This window comes from Piliocolobus tephrosceles, chromosome 9 (genome assembly GCF_002776525.5).
Source record: "Piliocolobus tephrosceles isolate RC106 chromosome 9, ASM277652v3, whole genome shotgun sequence".
Classification (NCBI taxonomy): domain Eukaryota; kingdom Metazoa; phylum Chordata; class Mammalia; order Primates; family Cercopithecidae; genus Piliocolobus; species Piliocolobus tephrosceles.
In genome coordinates, this window is record NC_045442.1 from 86,979,426 (window position 1) to 87,003,276 (window position 23,851).

A 23,851-nucleotide genomic window follows, 5' to 3' on the forward strand; every position below is an offset into this window, starting at 1 on the left:
TATATATATATATATATATATATATATATAAAACTGTTCTGACCAGTAAAAAAAGAGCTGAATGAGGATGGGCCCAGTGCTCTGCCTATTTCAGCCCATCACTCTGCCTTCTGCCTCTTCACCTCCTGGCCTGGCCAGGCCTCACCTGCCCATCCCCTTGAGCTCTTGTACTACTGAGCTGGGCCTTCCCAAACCCATCCTTCACATCCTCCCACTCCTGTCCAGGATCTTGGCCTGCCATGGGATGCCAGAACTTGCTCTGAGCAATTTGTGTTTCTTAAATTTGTTTTTTGGGTAAGGAAGTAGCTTTACGTTTCTGATTAGAAAAGAATATGTGCTTATTATAAAAAGAAATTCGAGTCATGACAGGAGAGCTTGAGAAAGAAAGAAAACATCATCTCATCTTCCAGCCCCCAGTGATAACCACTAAATTCTGGGGAGCCTCCTTTCATAGGTCTTTGCATGTGTGCACATTTATCTGTCCAATTTTCCATCAACTGAATATGATTATAATCAGTATCTGTCTCTTTGTTTTGCTCACCTGTCCCCCACTGGGCCATTACTGTGTTCCTACCTGGTGACACCACGTCCGTGTGTTCCCATGCCAGCACAGTAGGCCTGCTGCATCCTTGCATTCATTTTACATAAGTCAGACCATGCCCATTGCCTTAGTAGTTTGAAGGAGCTATTTGTATATGACAGATACGTATTCTTTATTGGTCCTTTGTGTCTTGTTTTTCCACTTTATTAACTCATTGTGGAGACCCCTCCAGGTCAGCTGGGAGGGAACTAAAGCATTCCTTTCAAAGATGCTACAACGTTTTCTGGTGAGGACATGGAAGGGCTCACTCACTCAATCCTCTTCTGCTGTTAGACTGTTTTCAATTTTTTTTCCCCCATCACAAACTATGCTCCTGCTGCTGCCCACATTTGTGCTTTCATTTCTGCTGACTGGCTGCTAGCGAAGGCTGAGCCTTGGGGGTGTGGGGGTGTTTTCTTTGAGTAGACACTGCCTGCCCTACTGTTTCTCAGACAGGTTCACTCTGCTGGTGCACACCTGTTCAGTGCTACTGGCTGTCAGAACACTTAAACAATAAAGTCCCCTCCAGTGCCCCTCCAATTGAGATGGAGCAGGGGCCTCCTCTTAGGGCACTGTAGCCCCCCAGCCCCCCAACAAGGCATAGAAATGATGGAAAATTCTGAGTTCCTTCAAGGGAAATTCTAGGCACCCAGCTAGCCCTGAGAAGTAAATGAGCAACTTGACAAGCAAGAGGATAACAGCAGCCTAAAACAACAGCCAAGGAAGCCAGAGTCCTGGGGTGTTTGGTTCCCTCTGGAAATTAAAGAGAACACCTGAACTCGTGACTCTGAGTTGTTTTTCAGAAACCCGGACCCCCACCAAATGGATCCACTGGTACAGAGACCTCAGAGAAGAGGGAGCTGAGGCCTGAACTCTGAGCGCGGCTCTTTGTTCTAAATTTCTTCCTGGGGGGCCTGGGGGAAGTCCCGCCTACAAGCCACAGCTAACATTCCTTTCTGGTAACTCAAAATTTTAAACAAAACTTCTCTTCCTTAACCAACCGCAAAACAACAAATTTTTGAATCTACCTATGACCTGGAAGCCCACCCCACTTCAAGATATCCTGCCCTTTTATGCTAAAACCAATGTGTGCCCTCCATGTATTGATTAATGATTTTGTCTGTTAACTTCTGCTTTCCTGAAATTTACCCCGCCTTTAAAAACGCTTACCTGCAAGCCATCAGGGAGTTCCAGTCTTAAAAGGAAGTTGCCCAATTCTCCTTTTTTGGTCCCCGCAATAAATGCCTTGTGTTCTAGATTCTATCCCAATCTCAGTGTTTTGTTTTGCTGCACTGGGCAAGCAGACCCCAGTCCAGCTCAGTAACACAACTGTCCTCACCACGACAGCCCCAACCCCAGGATCCTCTGACCACCCACTCCAATGTGCACCTGGTACAGCAGGTACTGTGGGATCTGCTCCGGTGCTGGCCCAAGCTCTGACCTTGGGCTGCCCAGGCCCACCAGTTATCCCATGAACACTGCCAGGCTGCAACAATTCATGGGCAGTGCATGGGGCTCTATCCTTGCTGGTGTTTGGGAGTTACCCCTTTGTTTTTCCAACCAGACAGGTTAGAAATGATATCTTATTGTTAACTTTCATTTGCATTTCCCTAACTACAGGTGAATTAGGAGTTTTTCCATATGCTGGTTGCCCATTTACATTTCTTCTTTTGTGAATTGCCTATCCATATTCTCTGATCATTTTTCCACTGGAGTATTTGTATTTTCCTGTCAATGTAAAGGAGCGAATTGTATGTCATAGATAGGCATTTCTTAGCTGTCACTTCTGTTACAGTTATTCCCCCCAATCTCTATTTTGCTTTTTGGCTTTGTTTATGGTTTATTTTATCATTCAAGCTTTAAAACATTACACAATCAAATATGCTTAGCTTTCCCCTTCTAACTTCTTGGTTTCCCTTTCCTTCTAAAAGTCTTCTGAGTCTCCGCATAGTTTTTCTAAATTCATTTACTTTTTTCATTTTAATTTTTATTTCATCTGAATTTCTTTTTTTCTTTTTCTTCTAAGCAACTCTACATGATGAGATTTATTTCTGTAAATGGCATGACAGAGTAGTCCAACTTAATTTTCTTCTTATGCAAAGTGTGATAGCACCATTAAAATAATATCCCCTTTTCACTGAGTTGAAAAACCTCCATTGTGATACATTAAATTCCTCTGTAGGGGGGTCTATTTCTGGATCTTACTCTATACTGTCCCCCAGTTCTCTCTGTTTTCAAGCACAGCTTAACAGTAACCTTACAAATCCAGCAAGGAAAGTGTTCCCTCTGTGTTTTCTTTTGTTTTTGTTTTTGTTTTTTTTTAAAGGCAGGGTGTCACTCTGTTGCCCAGTGTGGAGTGCAGTGGAGCTTTCATGGCTCACTGCAGCCTGAACTCCTGGACTCAGGCCGTCTTCCCACCTCAGCCTCCTGAGCAGTTGGAATTACAGGTATGCACCACCATACCTAATTTTTTCTATTAAATTTTCTTTTCTTTTTTTTTTTTAGACTTGGTTGCCTTGCCTATGTGGTTTTTATTTTTTTCAAAAAATTTTTGACTATGCCAGATTTCTTTTTCCATATTAATCTTTCAATTTTTAAATTGTTTTCTCTCCTTTTTAGCTCCTCTTCACCACCACCACACCTCCACCAAGAAAGATAAAAAATTCTGGCTGAAATTTTACTTGAAAGTGCATTAAGTTTTTATAATAGAATTTGGTAGAACTGACATTATTATGATATACAGTTTCCTCCCCAGTATCAAATCACTGTTAAGAGTTCATTGTATATCCTTTAAAATAACTTCATAGTTGGCCAGGTGCGGTAGCTCACACCTGTAATCCCAACACTTTGGGAGGCTGAGGCAGGCGAATCACAAGGTCAGGAGTTCCAGACCAGCCTGGCCAACATGGTGAAACACCGTCTCTACTAAAAATACAAAAAATTAGCTGGGCATGGTAATCCCTGCTACTTGGGAGACTGAGGCAGGATCATTGCTTGAACCCGGGAGGCAGAGGTTGCAGTGAGCCGAGATTATGCCACTGCACTCCAACCTGGGTGACAGAGCGAGACTCCATCTCAAAATAATAATAATAATAATAATAATAATAATAATAATAATAATAATAACTTTATAGTTTTTCCTTATATGGATGTTATATTTTATTGTTGGTATGGAGAAAGGCTATTTTTTTTTGAGAAATATATTTATCTAAACTCTTTGCCAAATGAACTTACTAAATCTAGTAGCTTTTAAAAAAATTAGAATCTCTTATGTTTTCTAGGTCTACCATAGCATTACCAGAAAGGATAATGTTGCCTGTTCTTTGACAATATGTTTATTGATTGTTTTCCTGTTTTATCACGTGGTATGACCTCTAAAATAATGTCAAATAAAAACAGCGATATCAGCATTCTTATTTATTATTTTAATGGAAATGGCATTAGAGTTGCACCTTTTTTTTTTTTTTTTTTTTTTTTTTTTTTGAGACGGAGTCTCGCTCTGTCGCCCGGGCTGGAGTGCAGTGGCCGGATCTCAGCTCACTGCAAGCTCCGCCTCCTGGGTTTACCCCATTCTCCTGCCTCAGCCTCCCGAGTAGCTGGGACTGCAGGCGCCCGCCACCTCGCCCGGCTAGTTTTTTGTATTTTTTAGTAGAGACGGGGTTTCACCATGTTATCCAGGATGGTCTCGATCTCCTGACCTCGTGATCCGCCCGTCTCGGCCTCCCAAAGTGCTGGGATTACAGGCTTGAGCCACCGCGCCCGGCCTAGAGTTGCACCTTTTTGATATTAGCTATCTTTATCATATAAAGTAAGGTTCCTCCTATTTTTATTTGTTGTGGCTATTAAATGTTATTAAATTCACTTTTAGTGTGAATTGATATAATCATAAACTTTATCCTTACTGGTATAATAAATTATGGTGGTAGCTCTCTTGATATTGAAATATCTGGAATAAGCCCTGCTTGGTTATTACATATAGCCATTTAATACACTGCTGCACTCACTTTGCTAATATCACCCTTAGATTTCTCTTCAATCTTTATTTAATACTTAGATTGGTCTTCAGCCTTCTTTTGAAGTCTGCCTGTGTCCAGTTTCAGAACTAAGCTTATGCCAGCTTTATAGGATCAATTTGGGGCTAATAAAGAGCTCTGGGCCGGGCGCGGTGGCTCACGCCTGTAATCCCAGCACTTTGGGAGGCCAAGGCGGGCGGATCACAAGCTCAGTAGATCGAGACCACGGTGAAACCCCGTCTCTACTAAAAATACAAAAAATTAGCCGGGCGCGGTGGCGGGCGCCTGTAGTCCCAGCTACTCAGGAGGCTGAGGCAGGAGAATGGCGGGAACCCAGGAGGCGGAGCTTGCAGTGAGCCGAGGTGGCGCCACCGCACTCCAATCTGGGCGACAGAGTGAGACTCCATCTCATAAAAAAAAAAAAAAAAAAAAAAAAAAAGAGCTCTGGAAATGTTGGCTGTTTAGTAGCTGGGTGAGACTCAGCTGCTCGCCATGTGGGTCTGTTTCCAATCACTATATGGAAATTGGCCTATTTTCCACAATTTCTTCTAATTTATCTTTTCCTAGGTTTTTAATCCATTTCCTCTAGTTTTTCAAATGTGTTGCCATATTACTCTCATTAAAAGAATATATAATCATAATTACTCTTTTTTAAGAGACGGGGTCTTGCTATGTTGCTCAGGCTAGAGTGCCGTGGGTATTCACAGGTGTGATCATAGCACACTACAGCCTCAAGTGAGCCTCCTGCTTCAGCCTCCCACATAGCTGGGACTACAGTTGTGCACCACCATGGCTCATGACAATATAATTACTCTTTTTATGACTCCTTTTTTATTCCAAATCTTGAATATGTTTTTTTTTCTCTCTCTTTTTTTCCGTCAGCCTCATGAGGAGGTTATTATTATTATTTTTTGGACCTTTCAAAGAACTAGATCTTGGAGTTACTATCCTCTTTCATTTGCTTGGGTCTTTATAGTTTGCGAAGTTTCCATTTTCAGAAGAAGAAAGAGACCCAGGAACAGTCTGTGGCTTTCTCAAGGTCCCACAGCCTGTCAGCAAGTGGCTGAGCTGGAATTTAAGCTAGGCCCCTGACTCCAGGCTGCTCCAAGAGGTCTCTGTGAGCCAAGCTTTTGAAGGCACCATCGGTGGTGCCTGGGATCTCCAGGGATCTGGCAGAAATTTCATCTTCTTTTAGGTCACCTGTCCCTTTACCTACTGCTTCAGTTTCTTTGGCACAGGGCTTCTCTCTGGTAACAGACGGGAAGCTCCTCTGAGGGCACATGCCCCTGGGAGACCATGGGGAGCCTGGAATCTAGAGAGTCAGATGACCTGGCTTGAATCCTAGCTCTGTGGCTGGCAGTGGGCACCTGTGCCTCAGTTTCCTTATCTGGGTAAAATGATCAACATCAATAAAGCCCACTACGTGGGAGGGTTGTGGTGATGGTTACACAAATAAAGATAGGTTATCTAAAACCCCAGTGGTTAAATGTGCTTCCGAATCCAGAATTGTTAGGATTTTAGCAGTGGGTATACTTCATTATGTGCCGTACCCCCTCCCACCCCAGGTCTAGGGCAACATACTATTTTACAATCAAACAGAGCAGTATTTCTGCAGTGATCCACATGCATATCACATTGAATGGGAAAAAGGCTCTAAATAACCTTACCTATTGCTTCAAAGAAGGTTTGTTCACAAACAATGAATTTGCTGCACAGTATTGAAACATGCAGCAATTTTCAGATTCTTTAGATTTAGAATCAAGGGTGAAGGATTGTGGACTGTGCAGGTTAACCCGTAGGACAGCCTTGGCATGTGGCTGGTGCTTGACCTATCTAGCTGCTATTGTGTCCACAGCTCCCAAGGTCCAGTTAATGGACATTATTTGCTGAATGCTCATCTGCCAGTCTCCCACGGCATCCTCTGTGCAGTTCCTTCCTACCCCCAGGGACCTATGCCCAGTCCAGTCCTAGCCTTGGTCCCTGCTGTCTGCACACCAGCTCCCAGATTGGCAGCAGGCTGGTGCCAGGAACAGGTAGAGACAAAGCCCTGTGCCCACATGCCTTTCATCCAGGGTCTCCCTCTTCCTCCTCCCTCATCTCAGGTGGACGTAAAAACTCACATCATTATCAAAGGTGGCATACCAGGACTGGCCTGGTTCCTGACCCCAGCACCCACGGTGCCCCTCAGTGGTTTTGGTCTCCAGCTCAGGCCACAGTTTCACCTGCCTGGCTCCCGGCAGCACCTTGACTGGGGGCCCTTGGTCAAGGCGCTGGGTGGAGAGTGAAGAATATCATCCCAGCGCAGGTCCTCCACAGTGTGCCTCCACTGGCCAGGGGCTTCTCAAGTGTGCCTTGGGGAGTACAGCCCCCTCCGCCCCTATGGACAGCTCACCTCAGGGCCGGCAGGAAGCCCTAGTGTCTTTCAAGACATAGCTTCCTGAGCTGGAGTGTGAACGGAGCCACCCAGGAGCCCTGGATCACGGAGTACTGAGCTGCTCAGAAAGGTGTGCCTGGAGGCAGCTTACCTGGATGGCAATGGGGACGATCTTGTTGGCCAGGTTCTTATACAGCAAGCAGATGGGAGCGGCCAGGAACTGGAGTGTGCAGGGGTCTGTTTTGTTGGCATCGATACCATCCAGTAGCTCAAAGTCCACGATGAAAATGTTGCCTTGCTGCAGAAGGCAGAGAGATGTGTCAAAATCAGGCTAAGCAGATGGGCCAAAAATCAGGCCTGAGGAAAGAGTGATGATCTCTGGGGCCCCCTCTCCCTTTCCTGCGACTCAGCGGAGTTTAGAATGTGTCAAAGGCTGATTGATTCACATGGAGGGTGTTCACAGGTTGTGGTAGTTCGGGGTAAGGTGAAGGAATGGCAGCAGCTCACTCTGCATTTGTAGTGTCTGAAACCTGCTTGACTGGCAGGAAAGATGAGAGACCGCACTGAGTGTCACATTATAAGAAGAAAGGAGAGGTTAGGTGAAATAGATGTGACCAGTTAAATGTCAAAAAATGATGCTGCCGCACTCTACACAGAGGTCAAAACTGGGGGAACTCAACCCCAGTCAGAGCCAGGACAGGGATCTCCCTTGGGAGGAAGAGACAGGAAGCAGGGCAGGGCTGCCCACCGGGTCAGGTAGGGAGGCTGCAGGTGAAGGGAGAGGGGGTTCTGCAGGGGCAGGGGAATCTACAGGGGTTGAGGGGGGTCTCCAGGAGGTAGGGAAGGTCTGTGGGGGTGGGAATGAGTGTATGGCGGGAGAGGGGCTGCAGAAGCAGAGGGGGAAGGGGCAGTGGCTGGGGAGGTGGGGGTGGTCTGCAGGGCTGGCGTGTTGTGCCCTGGTCTGAGACTGGCAACACGGCGGGTCATTGGTGTAAATTCGTCGGGCTTGCTGACCCTCGGATCCATGCCCTTTTCTGTAGGGATTAACACCCCTCGACACACAACAAGCGTGCCCATGAAATGGGAGGAGGGCGACGGCTGCGAAGAGGGGCCCCTAGGAACGCCAGGTGCAGGGCAGGCCTGCTGGGCCGGGAACGCAGCGCTTAGGCCGGGGGTATGGCCGCTCCTTCTGAAGCCTTTTCTGTTTCCTGAGCGATGACGGAAAGGGTGAGGGCCCCGACTGCGGAGGGGTCGGGGTCTACTCCGCCTGGAGACGTACAGAGCGCCCCGCTACAGCTTCACGGATCGCGCCCGCGCGCAGGACCCCGGGCTGCTCGGCGGCACGCAGGACTGAAGCCACCCACCCAGGACGAAGCCACCCACCCAGGACGGCGGGAGCTCGGAGCCTGGCCACCGCCCTCCTCCTTTGTGTCGTCTGACACCAGGGATGAGCTCTGAGCATCTGTCGCGATGACAGGGGGCGGGGGGTGGGGCGGGGAAACGGGGACTTTTCCAGCCGAGGCGCTCAGGGCACCTTGTGTTGGGGAGGGAGGCAGGTGGAGACCCTCGGGCTGGTCGGGCACATTGGTGTCTTGCCTTCTAGGACGACGGCTGGACAGCTGGACTTTGACAGCCGAAGTGACCATCAGACTCTACCCAGAAGGAATGGCTGCTAATCCAATCTTGAGACCACCCAGGCTGGTGAACGTGATACTGGGAACAGGAGGCCTGGGATTTGGGGCCACTGCCTGCACCATTTCTCTGTTATTCCAGGCCTCCCTTGCATCTTTCTGGAAAACGAGGGGCAGGCCTATCTCTCAGTTCTGACGTTTTAGGATTCTGCTGCTGACACTGGAGATCTTGCCTGTCTAGAGTCCCTGTCCCCTCTGGTCAGCGTATTCCATTCTCCTGGCCGTGGGCACGGGCTCACAGAATCAGCGAGGCCTGAGGATGGCCTAAGACATCTGCTGGGAGTGTTAGGAAACAGGGTCTTTCTTGCTGGGAGTGGGTGGTGTTTGCTAAGCTGGTGGAAGGTAAATCTGAAGCTGCTGGCGATCATTCTTTACCTCCAGGTAAGGAAACCCTCCTAAGGAAAAATCCACCAGAGGCAGAGGATTGAGACATGGAGAGACAGAGACAGTGCAGGGGATGATCTGAGCCCTGGTCTGGTCCCAAATGAGTTAGCATTGCTTTTTACTGTTGCCTGAGCCAATAGCGTTCTTGGATTAAACCAGATGGAGTTGATTTTTGTAATCTGAAACCAAAGAATCCAAATACAAAGACTAAGAACTCAAACAAACTTGAGCTGTAACACTGAATCAATACCAACAACAGGGATACGATTTCCCTATTCATGTTCCAGAAAATAACTGCACATTTTACAAAACAATGTAGGCGTTTTTAGTAGGCCGCAAGCTTGCTGTAGATCACTAAGGTGCTGCCAGATGGGCAGCATGAATGACTGTGGGGATTAAGAATCATGCTGGTGTGTAGGAAATGGGACGGTGTGTGTGTTAAGAGTCTAGTCAGTGTCCCAGCTACTTGGGAGGCTGAGGTAGGAGAATGGCCTAAACCCGGGAGGCGGAGCTTGCAGTAAGCTGAGATCTGGCCACTGCACTCCAGCCTGGGCGACAGAGGGAGACTCCGTCTCAAACAAAACAAAAACAAAAAACAAACAAAAAGCGTCTAGTCAGTGAGGGGTAGGTCAGCTCAAAGGAAAGGCAACCCATAACCCATGTGCCCTGGAGGTGGCCAGGACTCCCTGTGGGAGGCTGTTGCCCTGCCCAAGTGCTGAGGACGGCCACTCCTTGGCTGCTGGGTGCACAGATGGCTGCTCAGAGTCTTCCAATTCTAGGATTCTATATGGCTTGATCTCTATGATCTCTGACTTGAAGTTTGAAACCTATAGCCACTGAATCAATGTTACTAAGTCTAGCAATTCAGTCCACTCGGGAACACAGATGCTGTCTCAGTGTATGGGGGATTGTAACTGTCAGCTGTTCACATGACCAGGAAGTGTTCTGGGCCTGGTTGGGTGCAGGAGGGGGAGGTTAGGAAGCACTGCCTGCACTGGGGCAGGAGACTTGTCCAGGGACTTCAGCTGGGTGGGTGACCCTCTAGATTCAGATGGGCCAGGTACTGGGGCTGTAGGTTTATCTCTAAAGGGCACCAACCATCCCTCTCCAACTAGGACCCCAGGGTAAGCTGAGCTTAAAAGACTGGAAGCAGCAGAGGCCACCTGGACACCTGGGGACAGGCAGCAGGGCCTGGGTGGCAGAAGGCCCCATCACACTGGTTCCATGGGGAAGAGGCAGGCTGATGGGCTAGCACCTGTTGCTGAGCCCCACCAGATTCAGATGGAGCTGGTTTGAACTTCTGTCTCAAGACTAGGTCAGCCTTGCAGCCGTAGGCAGCTGAGTCTGCAGGTGAGGGTGGGGAGGAGGGTGCGACAGGAGCACAGGCAGCAGCATTTCTAACAAGAAAGCCAAACGTTCTGTTGGGTTTCTCCTCGTGCCCCTTTTTTATTCTCACACAAGATCTACTTCTTTCTCCAGTGTTCTCCCCTTTGCAAGGTGGGTGATAACTGATGACTATGTACATAAAGCACCTGTCACAATGCCTGTCCCACCACAGGCCCCTAATCAAGGATAGCTCCTGTAATTATTGATACTGATAGTGAAAATATTGACATTATGTTCCCAGACTCGAGCATCATGGAGAAACATTCCACGCAATCCCTCCTCTGATGTTGTACAAGACAGTCTGCATAATGCCCAGGACCCTGGCTGACACTGCTGCCAGGAAAAGGAAGCAGCTGCTCTAGGCCAGATGGGCCTGCAGTTAGTGTCTTGGGGGTCTATGAGCATTGGCCAGGAGGAAGTGGCTTCCACCTAACAGACTGTGACCTTGGCCACTTCCCCAGCCCATCAACCCCTACCTGGACCTCCTGCTCCAAGCTGAGCTGTCGCTCCAGGCTGCACTCCACCATCTCCGTGGTCACCGGGAGCTTCTCCGGCAGCTCTGTGCAGCGCCGGATCAACACAGGGTTGCAGCCATTCAGGAACTGGTAGCCAAACATCAGGTCTTCCTGCCAATGATTCATGACCCGCTCTACCAGGAGAGAAGCGAGGCCCACCCTGAGCTCTGAGCAGAGGGCAGCCAGGGCCGTGGCCCTCCTGACCTCACCTGACCTCTGCAGAGCAGAGTCCCTGCTTGGTCTCCTCCCCCAAGTGCTCCCTGGATGGGCACAGCTCCAACTGCTGCCCCCTGCCCATCACTGGGTCAGGCTGTGGCACCATCTCATCATCCCTGAGCTGGCCCTTAGTGGCTCAGAAGCCTCCCGGGGCACCCATCTCTCATGAACTCAGGTCCTTCAGCCCAGCATGGATAGTCCAGGATGAAAGGAGGGGCGTGGAGGAGAGTCCCTGGGGGCAGTTTTCCAAGTTTGGTTCCCCATGTCCTGATTTCAGCACCTCTTCTTGTCCAGCCATTCCTGCCTCCTTAACGTCCTTCCCATGCCATGACTGGCCACTATAAAGCTAGTGCTCTCACCAAACACATCCTAATCCAAAGGAACCCAAAGTTGCTTTCGTGTAAATGCCTAAAACACAAGCCAAGTTCTGCCTTTGCTCTGGTCAGAAGCACAAATGATTGATTTGTGCCAAGAAAAAGTTCTGATACTTTTCAGATTTTGATGGTGAAATGAGGTTGAGGGTGCTGGAGCTTGAATATCTGAGGAGGAGAAACCACTGGGCACAAGTGTGACCACAGTGTGGAGTGTAGGGGGTGCCGGCCAGGGTGGCATGGTGGCAGCGAGGCCCACATGCTGCAGCAGGCAGGAAAGCCCTTGTCAATTTCGTGGTAAATCTCAGACAAAAGAGCAGCATCCCCTGTCCCCAGCACCACTAGAGCCCCCACAGGCACACTCACCAGAAATAGTGTTGCTGATCTTGACAAAGATTCTCTCAAAGTCGGCAAAGTCATTCCAAGAAGACTGGAACATGTGCATGAAGCGGTTGATGAACAGGTTCTCCATCCTGCAGACCAGGAGAGAGGTCACCTTGTACACACCAACCATGCCTCCCTCTGCAGAGCCCCTTCACAGTGAGCTCTCAGAGGTCCTCACAACACCGCCCCCCCCCACGGCCCCAGGCAGCTCTGCAGAGAAAGGTGATTGGCTTTTCAGAACCAGGATAGAAACTGGCATCTATACGGGATGCTGTTCCTGCTGCACCTCACCTGTCAAAGAGACAGGCCAGTACCCTCCAGAATAGCCTGCAGTGCCTTGAATTCCATTCACACATGTGTTCATTCATTCATTCATTCACTCATCAGGCACTTGCTGTCCCCCACTCAGTGGGCCAGTCCCTGAGAAAGCTTCCAGGAACAGAGATTCAGCTGCTCTACTGTGTTGCCTGGATTTTGGGAACACGAACAGTTCAACTGACTTGAAAACTCATTTATTTTCTGCTAAATGGCTCCATGCTTGGTGCTGAGGACAGAAGTTTCCAAATGCTCACTGCACAAGACGAGAAATAGAAACCCAAGGCCAGAGCTTGCTAAATTCAGAATGCAGGTTGTAGGTACCAAGGAGTGAGATGTGTGTGTGAGCAACCCCCAGGGCTTCCTGGAGGAGGCAGGGTGTGGGACGGGTCCAGGAGAGCTGGAAAAGAGGGGAGAGGCTTCCCAGGCTTCCTCCATTGCCCTGCAGGGTGCAGCACAGGAGTGTGGGAATGCTGCCCAGTGTTCACCATGACACAGGCTGCCTCGGTTTCTCTCTCTGGCACACAAAAGACGGAGATTAACAAGTTAGCCTGTTTCCTCCCCACTGTCAGTGCTCAATCACTGTCCACTCTTCAGCCTTGACTCTGGCTGCCCCTCAGAGCTCAGGCCTTTGCCTTGGGCCTTTGCACATCTGTTTCCTTCAGGCTGGAATGCTCGGTGCCCCTTTCTTTTCTGCTGTGGACTAAATTGTGCCCCCCAAATTCGCATGTTGAAGCCCTGACCCCCAGTGTGATGGCATTAGGAGGTGGGGCCTTTGGGAGGTGATTAGGGTTAGATGAGGTCACGAGGGTGGGGCACCCATGATGGGATTGGCATCCTCCTAAGAAAAGGAAGGCACCAGAGGGCTTATTCATGCCCTGTCCCCATCTCTCCTCTACCACGTGACCATACTATGGGAACACAGAGAGACATCTGCAAGCTGGGAAGAGGGCCCTCGCCAGCAAGTGGATTGGCTGGCACGCTGATCTTGGACTTCTAGCCTCCAGAGCTGTGAGAGACAAATGTCTGCAGTTTAAGCCATCTGGTCTGTGGTATTTTGATGTGGCTGTCCCAATAGGCGATGCCATTCTCCTACTGCGCATATGGGGTGAGTGTGTCTGGAGGGCTCACTGGAGTGATGCTGTTTGTTCATTTCCTCTGTAGCTCTTACTGCAGCTTAGGTGCAAACTCATGTGTGTGAATCGGTGCCCACTGCCCTATGCATGCTGAGGGCACGGTCATGCCTGCCCTTTACTCAGCCTTGAGCCCAGGCCTCCTAGTGTCCAGAGGGGCTCATGCAGCATCGCCTCGTGGACTAAAAGGTGACCTCACCTGGTGAAGGGGATTGTGCCCGGGGCATTCCTCCAGTGGCTCCTCTTCCTGCCCACCCCCAAGGAGGCAGCCCTACGTGGCCAGGATCCCCCACTTCTCAGGCGGAGTGTGGCTGGGTCTGAGCTGTAGACACACACACATTGTCATGGGGAAATCTGGGGAGTCAGGGACCACCCCACATCCTCCTGATCCAGCAGAATCAGAGAATGGAGGCTGGGGAGAGCCTGGCTGATGGGACACAGGGCTTGGTGACATCCCAGCTCTGTCGTACCAGGGGAATTACCCTGTGACCATGCATGAAGGCAGCAAACTGGAGCAACCACAGGGGGGATCTCTTAGGATAAGCAGGAGACACTGGGGGTCTCTCCTGCTTGCCCTGCCAGGCCTAGGGGTGCATCCAGGCAGAACAGCAATCCCTTTCCATTCTTCCTTAGCTTAGCAAATGCTTCTCTCCTTTGTCCTGGCCACCCTGGGTCTCCAAGGAGGCCATGATGCTCAGGAGAGGGTACTGGGACCACAAGGCTGGAAGCCTTTGTGAGAACTGTTTTTTCCTCCTCATGTGTCAGGACAAAAAAGCAGCCTGCAGGTGGCCAAGAGGGTGTACTGCTGGAAGTTGCCATGGCACAGTCTGGGCAGTGTGGCCGGCTTTGTGATGGGCTGCATACAGTAGGTGCTCAGTGCTACAGCAACCTGGAGCTGTCGAATAATGCCAGCATCATCTTCCAGTCCTTCTGGTACCTTCTTCACTTGGATCCAGCCCCTCATGGGGAAGAAGGGGCTTTTACCCAGATTCTTGCTGCAGCCTTCCAGGGAGGCTGCTGTGGCCTCACCAAGGCTACGACCAGCAGCCAGGCAGCAGAATACCCAGAGAAGCTTCTTTCAGCCTTGCTGCCTCCTTCCTCCCCCAGCACCTCTTGTCAGCTGAGTGTCCTGGGCTAGGAACGCTTGTCAAACTAGAGGAGTAAACCTCACTGTAGCATCTGGTGTCAGTCTGGGTGGGGAAAAGAACTTATTTCTGGGAGATGAGAGTCCTTCCCAAGCCCCGAGAGCCCTGTAGGGCCTGAAGATGGCCCAGCACCAGATGGTGCTCCAGAAAGAGGTCCTGTGTTGGGGCGCCTGAGGTCCCAGGTGGTCGCTCACCCCTGTTCTTTGGAGGAACCAGGAGTGAGTCACCATCTCCCAAGCTGGGTCTGTTTGACCTCAAAACAGGTTTGCTCTGAAAACAGGGTGGGTGTGGCAGTTCTCAGAGGAAGCCACAGATCCAGGAGGAAGTGAAGTTAGGAGGAACATATTTGCGTGTCATCTAGAGGCAAAATATTTCTATATCCTTACAGATAACTGGAATATTCAGGGCTTCAAAGATCCGCTTTTGTAAAAAGAAGGAACCTGCAGGCCAGAGAGGGCACCAGGTAAGGTCACACAGCAGGTAACAGCCACCTTGATCACCTGGTCTCGGGGTGGTGACCGAGCTTTCTCCTGAACCTTCAGCTTTCTCCTGTGTCAAACTGTGGTCCAAACTGGGCACCAGCTGTTGGCCGTGTGCCAGGCGAGCCCCAGCCCTCGCCCCTACTTCTCCCAGGACCGGCCTCATTTCTGTACTGTTCCTCATCACTCGAAGGAAACTCTCTTTCTCAATTTCCTTTAACAAGGCCATGGAGGTTCACCTGACCTCTGTCTCCCTGCTTTTTCCTTCTGCTAATAGCTTTTCCATTTTTCATGCCACAGTTGTGCTGTGCAGAGCGGGGGCAAAGCCTGCTGAGGAGGGCTGGCCCCCTTCCAGGCACAGCAGGTGGCTAGGAGGAACTGCGTGCCAGAGTTACTCAGAAGCAGCCAGGAAACCAAGCTGTCCCCAGCCAGAGGTTTAACAAGGAAGGCCTCCTCGGTGATTTCAGCCACGAGTTTCAGTTTCCTGCCAGTGGGCACTGAGTTTAACCCACACTAGGGGGTGAGTGTAGCCATCAGATTTTAACAAGGGCCCCAGGGGATTCTGACGCAAGCTATACTTTGACAAACACTGCTGAAGAGGTTGCAATATTTTCCAAATTAATTTGACTACAGAACAGATCGTTTTTGTTGAGGGAAACATGACTTCATGTTTTGTATTAACTCTTGGTCTTATTTTATGATGCCTTTTTAACAACAATATGATGCTACCTTAGCAAATAACATTGAAATTTTCTAGCCTTGTCTAAATTTTAGATGGGATTTCCCCTCTACATTTTCCAAACAAATTTATTTTACAATGGGACCCATCTCTGATTTCATAACAAAATTTAATGAAAGTCAGTACGTTTTATAGGCATCAGTTAATAGGAGAGGATTATTTTGAAAATTTCCAAGGATTTCAGAGGTTTTAGGGTAGCATTTGGGAAGTTAAGTGGGAGAATTCTACTTGTGTCACAGGAAAAGCGGTTCCTATGAGTGCTTTGGTGACGGGGCCAAATGGTTTCTGAGCTGGGATGACGATAAGAGGGGATGGGGTCTTCTTCCCATATACAAACCCACGCTTTGCTTTCCAATGCCAGGCCAGCAGGCTCCCTCCTCTTCCCGCCTCTCTTTCCTTCGCCATCACTTCTCCCGACACCCAGCCTGGGCCCTCACCCTTCCTGGTGCTAGTGAGTCCCTCCCTTCCTCCACACGCACTCTGCCCTTCCACTGAGCTCAGGGTCCTTATCTCCTGGCCTGGCCCCTCTGCAGTCTTCCTTGCCTGGGGGACTATAGCTCCTTCCCTGCACCCCTGGTGCCTTTTGTTTTTGTCTTTTGAGACAGGGTCTCACTCCGTTGTCCAGGCGGGAGTTCAGTGGCGCAGATCACTGCAGCTTCCACCTCCCCGGCTCAAACGATCCTCCCGCTCCGGCCTTCTAGAACACTGGGATTACAGGCGTGAGCCTCCGCACCCACTCCCTACCCCTCATCCCCCTTCAGGACGCTGCCATCCATGTAGCTGGGTCGCCTGGAGCACAGGGCATGTGGCCGGACTGTGGCGCTGGGGCAGGGCCGGTGGGAGGGGCTGCCCACAGAGCGCATCCCCCAGGCCTCTGCCTGCCCCCAAGCCCCCTCTCCCCCGTCCTTTACTAGGAGTCCCTCGTCACCTTCTCCACTCAGCGCCGCTGCACAGCTCCCTCAACCCAACCCCTGGACTCAACTTCGCCCCAGCCTCCTTCGTGCCCAGCATCCCTTGTAAATGACCCACCGGGCCGGGCGCCCCGCGTTCTCTCTCGGCCTCTCCCCAGTGGCCTGCTCTCCGTCCGCCGGCGCTCGCCCGGCCTCCCTGCCTCTGTGCCTTCACCTGACCGCAAAGGCGGCCAGGGCAACTTCGGCGCGGCTTGACTGTCACGGCTCCCTATTTATCCCTGGGCGTGGGAAACTCGGGCTCATAGCGCCTCTACTTACACTGCGGCACAGACTGGCGCTTCCTATGCCGCCTTCACCGGAAGACACCCCTGGGGTCCTGGGGGGAGGGCGGGGTCCTGGGGTGAGGGTGGCTCCTTCCGCGACCCTTTCCGGAGCTGCTCCCGCCCATTCTCATAGAGAGAAATAACAGGGTGTGGGAGCCCCCCACCCCTCGCCCCCACCTCTTCCAGGACCGGCCGCATATCTGCACTGTCCTGCCCCACTAGGAAGGAAACTCTCTTTCTCAATTTCCTTTAACGGGGACATTGTCTTTTCAGCCCTGCCACCCCCTGCAGTTGTCTTCCAGGCTGGAAACAGGGTGTGGGGTGGTGAACACATCAACTGCTCCTCCCTCCACACCACCAGGAAATTTCGCAAACCACTTGGCTCTCGGCGGCCTGGCCTCGCCACACCTGTGCCCACAGTCTCTCTCCACTGCCATCCCCTGTGCCATTCTCCAGGTCCCACGTACCTCTCTGCCTGGGCCCAGTAAGACCTGGACAGATGGCCCACGGCTGCAAAGCCTTCCTGGGCCCCATCAGAGAGAACGCCCAGGTGGAGCGAGGGTCCCCTGACCACCCCGCAAGCGCAGGGGCCCTTCCAAGAGTGCAGCCCTAGGCCGGTGTGTGATGGTGGAGATGGGGTCCCAGAGGGCCTGAACCAAGAATGGAGAAGACTAAGGCTGTCTTTAGGGAGAAACTTCTCTGAGGGTCTGATGTATGCGGTCCCATTTTAATCTCATAACAACCCTGAGGAGGAGCTGGGGCCGGGTCTCATTGTTCATTTGAGGACACTGATGCTCCGGGAACTTAGATGACTTCCCTAGGGTCCCCCCGACCCTCACCGGCCCAGAGCCCTCTCCCAGGCACCCCTCATCCCCACAATGGCTCCTCTAAGCTGCTTCCTTGTGGTCCAGCCCCCTTGGCTCAGCTCCTCAAATGCAGGGACACCTCTTCTCTCCCCAGCAGACCTCAAGGGTCTCCATCCACTGTGCCGGCACAGAGGCGGTGCTCAGAGGCGGGGCTAAGCTTACTGTACAGCCTGCTGCGCCAAGAGGGGCAGAAGGGCCCCTTTCAGGATTCCTTTGCTCTTCTCCTGTCAACAGGCCATCACTCAAGGGGCTAAGTGACAGGACGATGTGGAGAAACGTGGGCTGCAGCACTTCTGGGGCCGAGGGCAGGGTGGGCGGCACTGGGGGGCACAGGGGAGGGGACCTCACTGAGGCCAGGGGCTTTTAGAAGCTTCTGCAAGAAGGGGCTCCTCATCCATGTCTTAGCCAAGAAGTGGGGCAGGCGGGTGTGGCACAGGAAACAGCCAGGTCAGAGACAAGAGATGCTCTGCAAAGCCCTGCTGGATCCCCACGGTGGAGCGTCCTATGCATGTAGGACCCGAAAGACGGCAGGGGCGGGCGCATCCCTACGGATGTGTCTCCATTTCTGGGCAGAGACATCTGGGCTCTCACCTGCAGCTGAGCCAACCAAGAAATTATATTTACGTTTTAGGGCGAGCCTCCAACAAATTATACATGCACTTGAGAATGAGCCCTCCCCATGTCTTGAGAGATGGAGTCCAGGGAGGCAGCTGGAAAGATCCTCCTGCCCTCACTCAGGAGAGATGGTGGAGCTGGGAGAGGAGGAAGCACTCCCTGGGACCCAGCAGATGGACTTGACTCAGCAAATAGATGCAACCTTATGTGGGGGGTGGGGAGGCCCAGGGAGGCATACAGGCCAGTGGTCTTAATCCTGGCTATATACTGGAATCCCCCAGTAGCCCTAAAATATAACAGTGCTGGACTGCGCCTCGTTCCACGGTTTGTGCAGAGTGGGCAGTATGGAGTCTGTAACACTAAACACACAGGATTGGGAACCATATATCTAGGCTGTTGTTAGCCATGATGGGGATACATGAAAAGGAGGTGCACAGATACATTCTATACCATAGGATAGGCACTCATTAAATGCTGTTAAAATGGAGCGTGACCCAGTTGGCACTCAGGGGCACTCAGGGCCAGCTGGGTCACACTTTCATTTTAATAGGATTTAATGAGCACCTATTCTGTGACAGCTGCTAAGATACAGAGGCTCCTGAGATACAGAGATGACAATGACCTTCAGAAACACTGAGCAGACATAAGAAAGGCAGTCTGGCCTTCACTCCACCATTCATTCATTCATCCATCCATCCATCCATCCATCTCTCTGTCTACACTTCCATCCATCCACCATCCATTCACCATCAATCCATCAATCCATCCATCCACCCATCTGTCCATCCATTCATCTCAGTATCCATCCATCCATCCATCCCTCCATCCATCCATCCATCCACCCACCCACCCACCATCCATCTATGAATCCATCCATCCATATATCAATTTATCATCTATCCCTCCATCCGTCCACCATCTACCTCTTCTTCCCTCCTTCCTCTTTACCTTCATCCATCCATTCATCATCCATCTCTCAATCCATCCATCTGCTTGTCCATCTGTTTGGTTGTCCATCCATCCTGTATTCCTCCATTCCCTCCTCCACCATTACTAAGCCCAGGTGGCACTACTCTCCACCTTACTACCTCACCATCCTTATCATCCTCTCCAAACTATCTCTTTCATAGGGGCCTTCTGTCCTGCTTGTCCTATCCTGGTCTGGGACCTACCCCACTAAAGCTACATGGCTTTGATCAGCAATCCCAATCTCAGAGTAGGGGAAGGGAAGTGAGCCCTTAACTGCCATGATGTTTCCAGGGAGATGTTGGGTGCTGCTGCATTACCAATCCAGATGTTTGGTTTTAATTTTTCTCTCTAGGAGACCCCGATTGTGGTAGGAGAAAAATGCCCCAGCTTTGGACACAAACAGACCTGGATTCAAATCCTGGTTTTGCCAATTTCTGCCTAAATGACTTTAGGCAAACTCCTTGACCTTGACTCTTGGAGACTCAGTTTCCTCACCTAGAAATGGTCAATAATATTATTTACCTCCCAGGATAGCCATGAAGCTTAAAATAGATGATTGTACCCCCCAAAACAGCTACAAAGTGTTTAGAATAAATAATATTATTTTAAGCTTTGAAGACTGGCTGAGTTCTCAGCCCCGTCTACTTGCTGGGTGGGCAGACCCAAGGCCAGGGTCCCACCCTCGTAGACTGTCATCTGTAGGTGTGGGGTTGGCCTGGCACTGGGAGGTGCTAATGCTCCTCAGAGGATTCTAGGTATAAGAGGAAATGAAAATCTTTGGACCCCAATTCACTCTGCCAAAAGGGAAAAATTAAGCTGAAAGCTGAGTCATGCAAGGAACTAAGATAGCTACAGATAAAAGGTAAAACCCCCCACAGGTAGCTCTCAGTGTTCACCTTATCAAGTGCTGATGTACTGAGTGCAAGAGGAATACATAACTGACTATTCCCCTACCTGCTCCTTTTCTTTTGCAACATGTGGATTCAGTAATGTGACCATGCCCTCCCTTTTTTCCCTCCAGCCTGCTTTTCTCCTTTAAATATTGATGCCCTTAAAGGCATCTTTGGAAAAAAGCAGAGATCACCAATTGTTCCTGTGGATTTGTTTTCCTTTTTTCCATGTATGTCTTTAACCTTAGCAAAATAAACCTCTACATTGATTGAAACCTGTCTCAGATACTTTTTGGATTACATAAGGGTCAGTCCAGTTTCAGAACCATGGATTTAGGGTTTGCCAAACTGACATGATTTTTACAATTCCCTACAGGGTCAATGTGCAGATTTAAAGACCCCCTCCACTACCCCTGGGGTAGGGTCAGGGGATCCATATGTTTAACAAGCAGCCTGGAGTCTCCTGATAGCCTGGGCAAGCTTTAGAAAGCCCTGCAGACATTCAGATGAAACAAAAGTGCACAGAATCCATATCTCTGCCATTTATTAGCTGGGGGCCTTGGACAAGGAAGGTACTCGACCTCTGTATTCCTCAGTTCCTCAACTGTAAAATGGAGACAATGACTGTGATTCCCTCGTGGGGTTGTGACGGAGGGACAGGGGATGTATGTCATGAGATCAGCACTGGCATTTTGGCCATTCTTACCATAGCACCTGCCATCTACCAGCACAGCCTGGACACAAAGCCTTCACACCTTTGAAGTGGCCATAGAGGGGATGAGATGTGGACAGGGAGGAGGCATTCCAACTAAAGGCCCCTGCTTTGGGCCAAAAACACATGTATGTCTGGTGTCTGGAGTCCTCTAGGTTGTGACTTTTTTAGATACTGGTTGTCCTGCAATTGTGCATTGAGAATCCACTCTATGGCCAACATATCATCAAAGCGTTTGGCTCAGCTAGGCTGTTCCCCCAACCCAAGGGCCCCATGAAGAAAGGAGTGAGGGTCCCAGCCCCAGCACCAGCCGCTGGAGGGGCTGCCCAGAGTCCCTCAGTTCTCATAAACTTACGCTTTGGAGTAATTCAGAACAAAGTCCACTCCTTTTTCACTATCAAACTGAATATCACGGGGTAAATCCTTGTGGCATTTGGCATCGATGCTCAAGGGAAAGCCAGGGTTCCACTCCATCCATCTGAGCATGAGAAAGGAGAAGAAATTGGGTTAAATGTCGGCCTTTGGTCTGCCCCTTCAGCTGAGGGCTGCCCACACTGTCAGACGGTGTTACACAGGGAGATTGACGTACCCACAATTAAAGTCAACACATTGACTTTATTGACACTGACCCTGTGTCCAGTAAGCTTCTGGGACCTCTTCCAAAGTCCAGTGGCACCAACTTTGCTGTGCCCTGAGCATCAGAGTGGGAACCCTGAGACTGAGCTTACAGTGGTACAGGTGCGCACCACTGCATACAAAGTTCTGAAGGTAGTCTAGGGAGACCTCACTTACTAGAGGTGACACTGAACAGCAGAGGCCTGCCTTGCCAGTCACTGAAGGTAGAAGGCGTTAAGGCTGCCCAGCCACGCCCAACCTGGACATCCACCATTCTGCCAGCTTGGTCAGTGTGTGCCCTGGACTGCATGCATGTCCTGCATGTGGCATTTGGGGAAATGGGACAGTTCCTATGCCTTCACAATAGGACGACAAGGCAGCAGGTGGCCTGGGAGAGGGACCCAGACACAGATGGCTAAAAGGCTTCCCTCTCTCACCTGTTGGCTAATAGCAGGTTTAGAGACTATTACAATCAAAACAGCTTCCCCAAAGACAAGCCATGCACTGCATCCAATAAACATGCTCAGATTCTGGCATCCTTGAAACTTACCCTGTGGCATTGGGCATTTGCGTTTTCAAAAATGTTTATTTTGCTTTTCTTTTTGTTTACTTATTGACTAAACTTAAGCTGTGAAAATGTCAGAGGTGTTTGAACCAGAGCAACTCCATCTTGAGTAGGGGCTGGGTAAAATAAGGCTGAGACCTACTGGGCAGCATTATCAGTAGATTAGATTCTAAGTCACAGGATGAGATAGGACGTTGATGCAAGATACAGGGCACAAAGATCTCGCTGATAAAATGGGTTGTGATAAAGAAGCCAGCCAAAACCCAATGAAACTAAGATGGTGATGAAAGTGACCTCTGGTCATCCTCACTACTCATTATATGCTAATTATAATGCATTAGCATGCTAAAAGACACTCCCACCAGTGCCATGACAGTTTGCAAATGCCATGGCAATATCAGGAATTTACCCTATATGGTCTAAAAAAGGGAGGAACCCTCAGTTCCTGGAATTGCCCACCCCTTTCCTGGAAAACTCATGAATAATCCACCCATTGTTTAGTATATGATCAAGAAGTAACTATAAGTATGCTCAGTCAAGCAGCCCATGCTACTGCTCTGCCTGTGGAGTAGCCATTCTTTATTGCTTTACTCTCTTAATAAACTTGCTGTCTTCCACAACGGTTGAACTAGTTTACAGTGCCACCAACAGTGTAAAAGTGTTCCTATTTCTCCACATCCTCTCCAGCACCTGTTGTTTCCTGACTTTTTAATGATCGCCATTCTAACTGGTGTGACATGGTATCTCATTGTGTTTTTGATTTGCATTTCTCTGATGGCCAGTGATGATGAGCATTTTTTCATGTGTCTGTTGGCTGCATAAATGTCTCCTTTTGAGAAGTGTCTGTTCATATCGTTTGCCCACTTTTTGATGGGGTTGCTTGTTTTTTTCTTGTAAATTTGTTTGAGTTCTTTGTAGATTCTGGATATTAGCCCTTTGTCAGATGAGTAGATTGCAAAAATTTTCTCCCATTCTGTAGGTTGCCTGTTCACTCTGATGGTAGTTTCTTTTGCTGTGCAGAAGCTCTTTAGTTTAATTAGATCCCATTTGTCAATTTTGGTTTTTGTTGCCATTGCTTTTGGTGTTTTAGACATGAAGTCTTTGCCCATGCCTATGTCCTGAATGGTATTACCTAGGTTTTCTTCTAGGATTTTTATGGTTTTATGTCTAATATTTAAGTCTTTGGTCCATCTTGAATTAATTTTTGTATAAGGTGTAAGGAAGCGATCCATTTTCAGCATTCTACATATGGCTAGCCAGTTTTCCCAGGACCATTTATTAAATAGGAAATCCTTTCTCCATTTCTTGTTTTTGTCAAGTTTGTCAAAGATCAGATGGCTGTAGATGTGTGGTATTATTTCTGAGGGCTGTGTTCTGTTCCATTGGTCTATATCTCTGTTTTGGTACCAGTACCATGCTGTTTTGGTTACTGTAGCCTTGTAGTATAGTTTGAAGTCAGGTATCGTGATGCCTCCAGCTTTATTCTTTTGGCTTAGGATTGACTTGGCAATGCGGGCTCTTTTTTGGGTTCCATATGAACTTTAAAGTAGTTTTTTCCAGTTCTGTGAAGAAAGTCATTGACTCTATAAATTACCTTGGGGATGGCATTGAATCTATAAATTACCTTGAGCAGTATGGCCATTTTCATGATATTGATTCT

General features: G+C 49.7%; 1 protein-coding gene and 1 pseudogene across 2 annotated transcripts in view; one reads left to right on the plus strand and one right to left on the minus strand.

Moving 5' to 3' along the window:
• Positions 1-23,851, plus strand: part of LOC111529800 — a 712,005-nt pseudogene that overhangs the window by 481,994 nt on the left and 206,160 nt on the right. The gene's annotated exons all lie outside the window — the stretch shown is intronic.
• Positions 1-23,851, minus strand: part of ALOX5 (arachidonate 5-lipoxygenase) — a 61,719-nt gene that overhangs the window by 11,034 nt on the left and 26,834 nt on the right. Inside the window, exons 4-7 of the mRNA XM_023196750.3 lie at positions 21,367-21,489; positions 11,897-12,003; positions 10,905-11,077; positions 7,119-7,265 (exon numbers count right to left, since the gene is read on the minus strand). Of these exons, the coding sequence (XP_023052518.1) occupies positions 7,119-7,265; positions 10,905-11,077; positions 11,897-12,003; positions 21,367-21,489 (550 nt within the window). The remainder of the gene's footprint in view (positions 1-7,118; positions 7,266-10,904; positions 11,078-11,896; positions 12,004-21,366; positions 21,490-23,851) is intronic.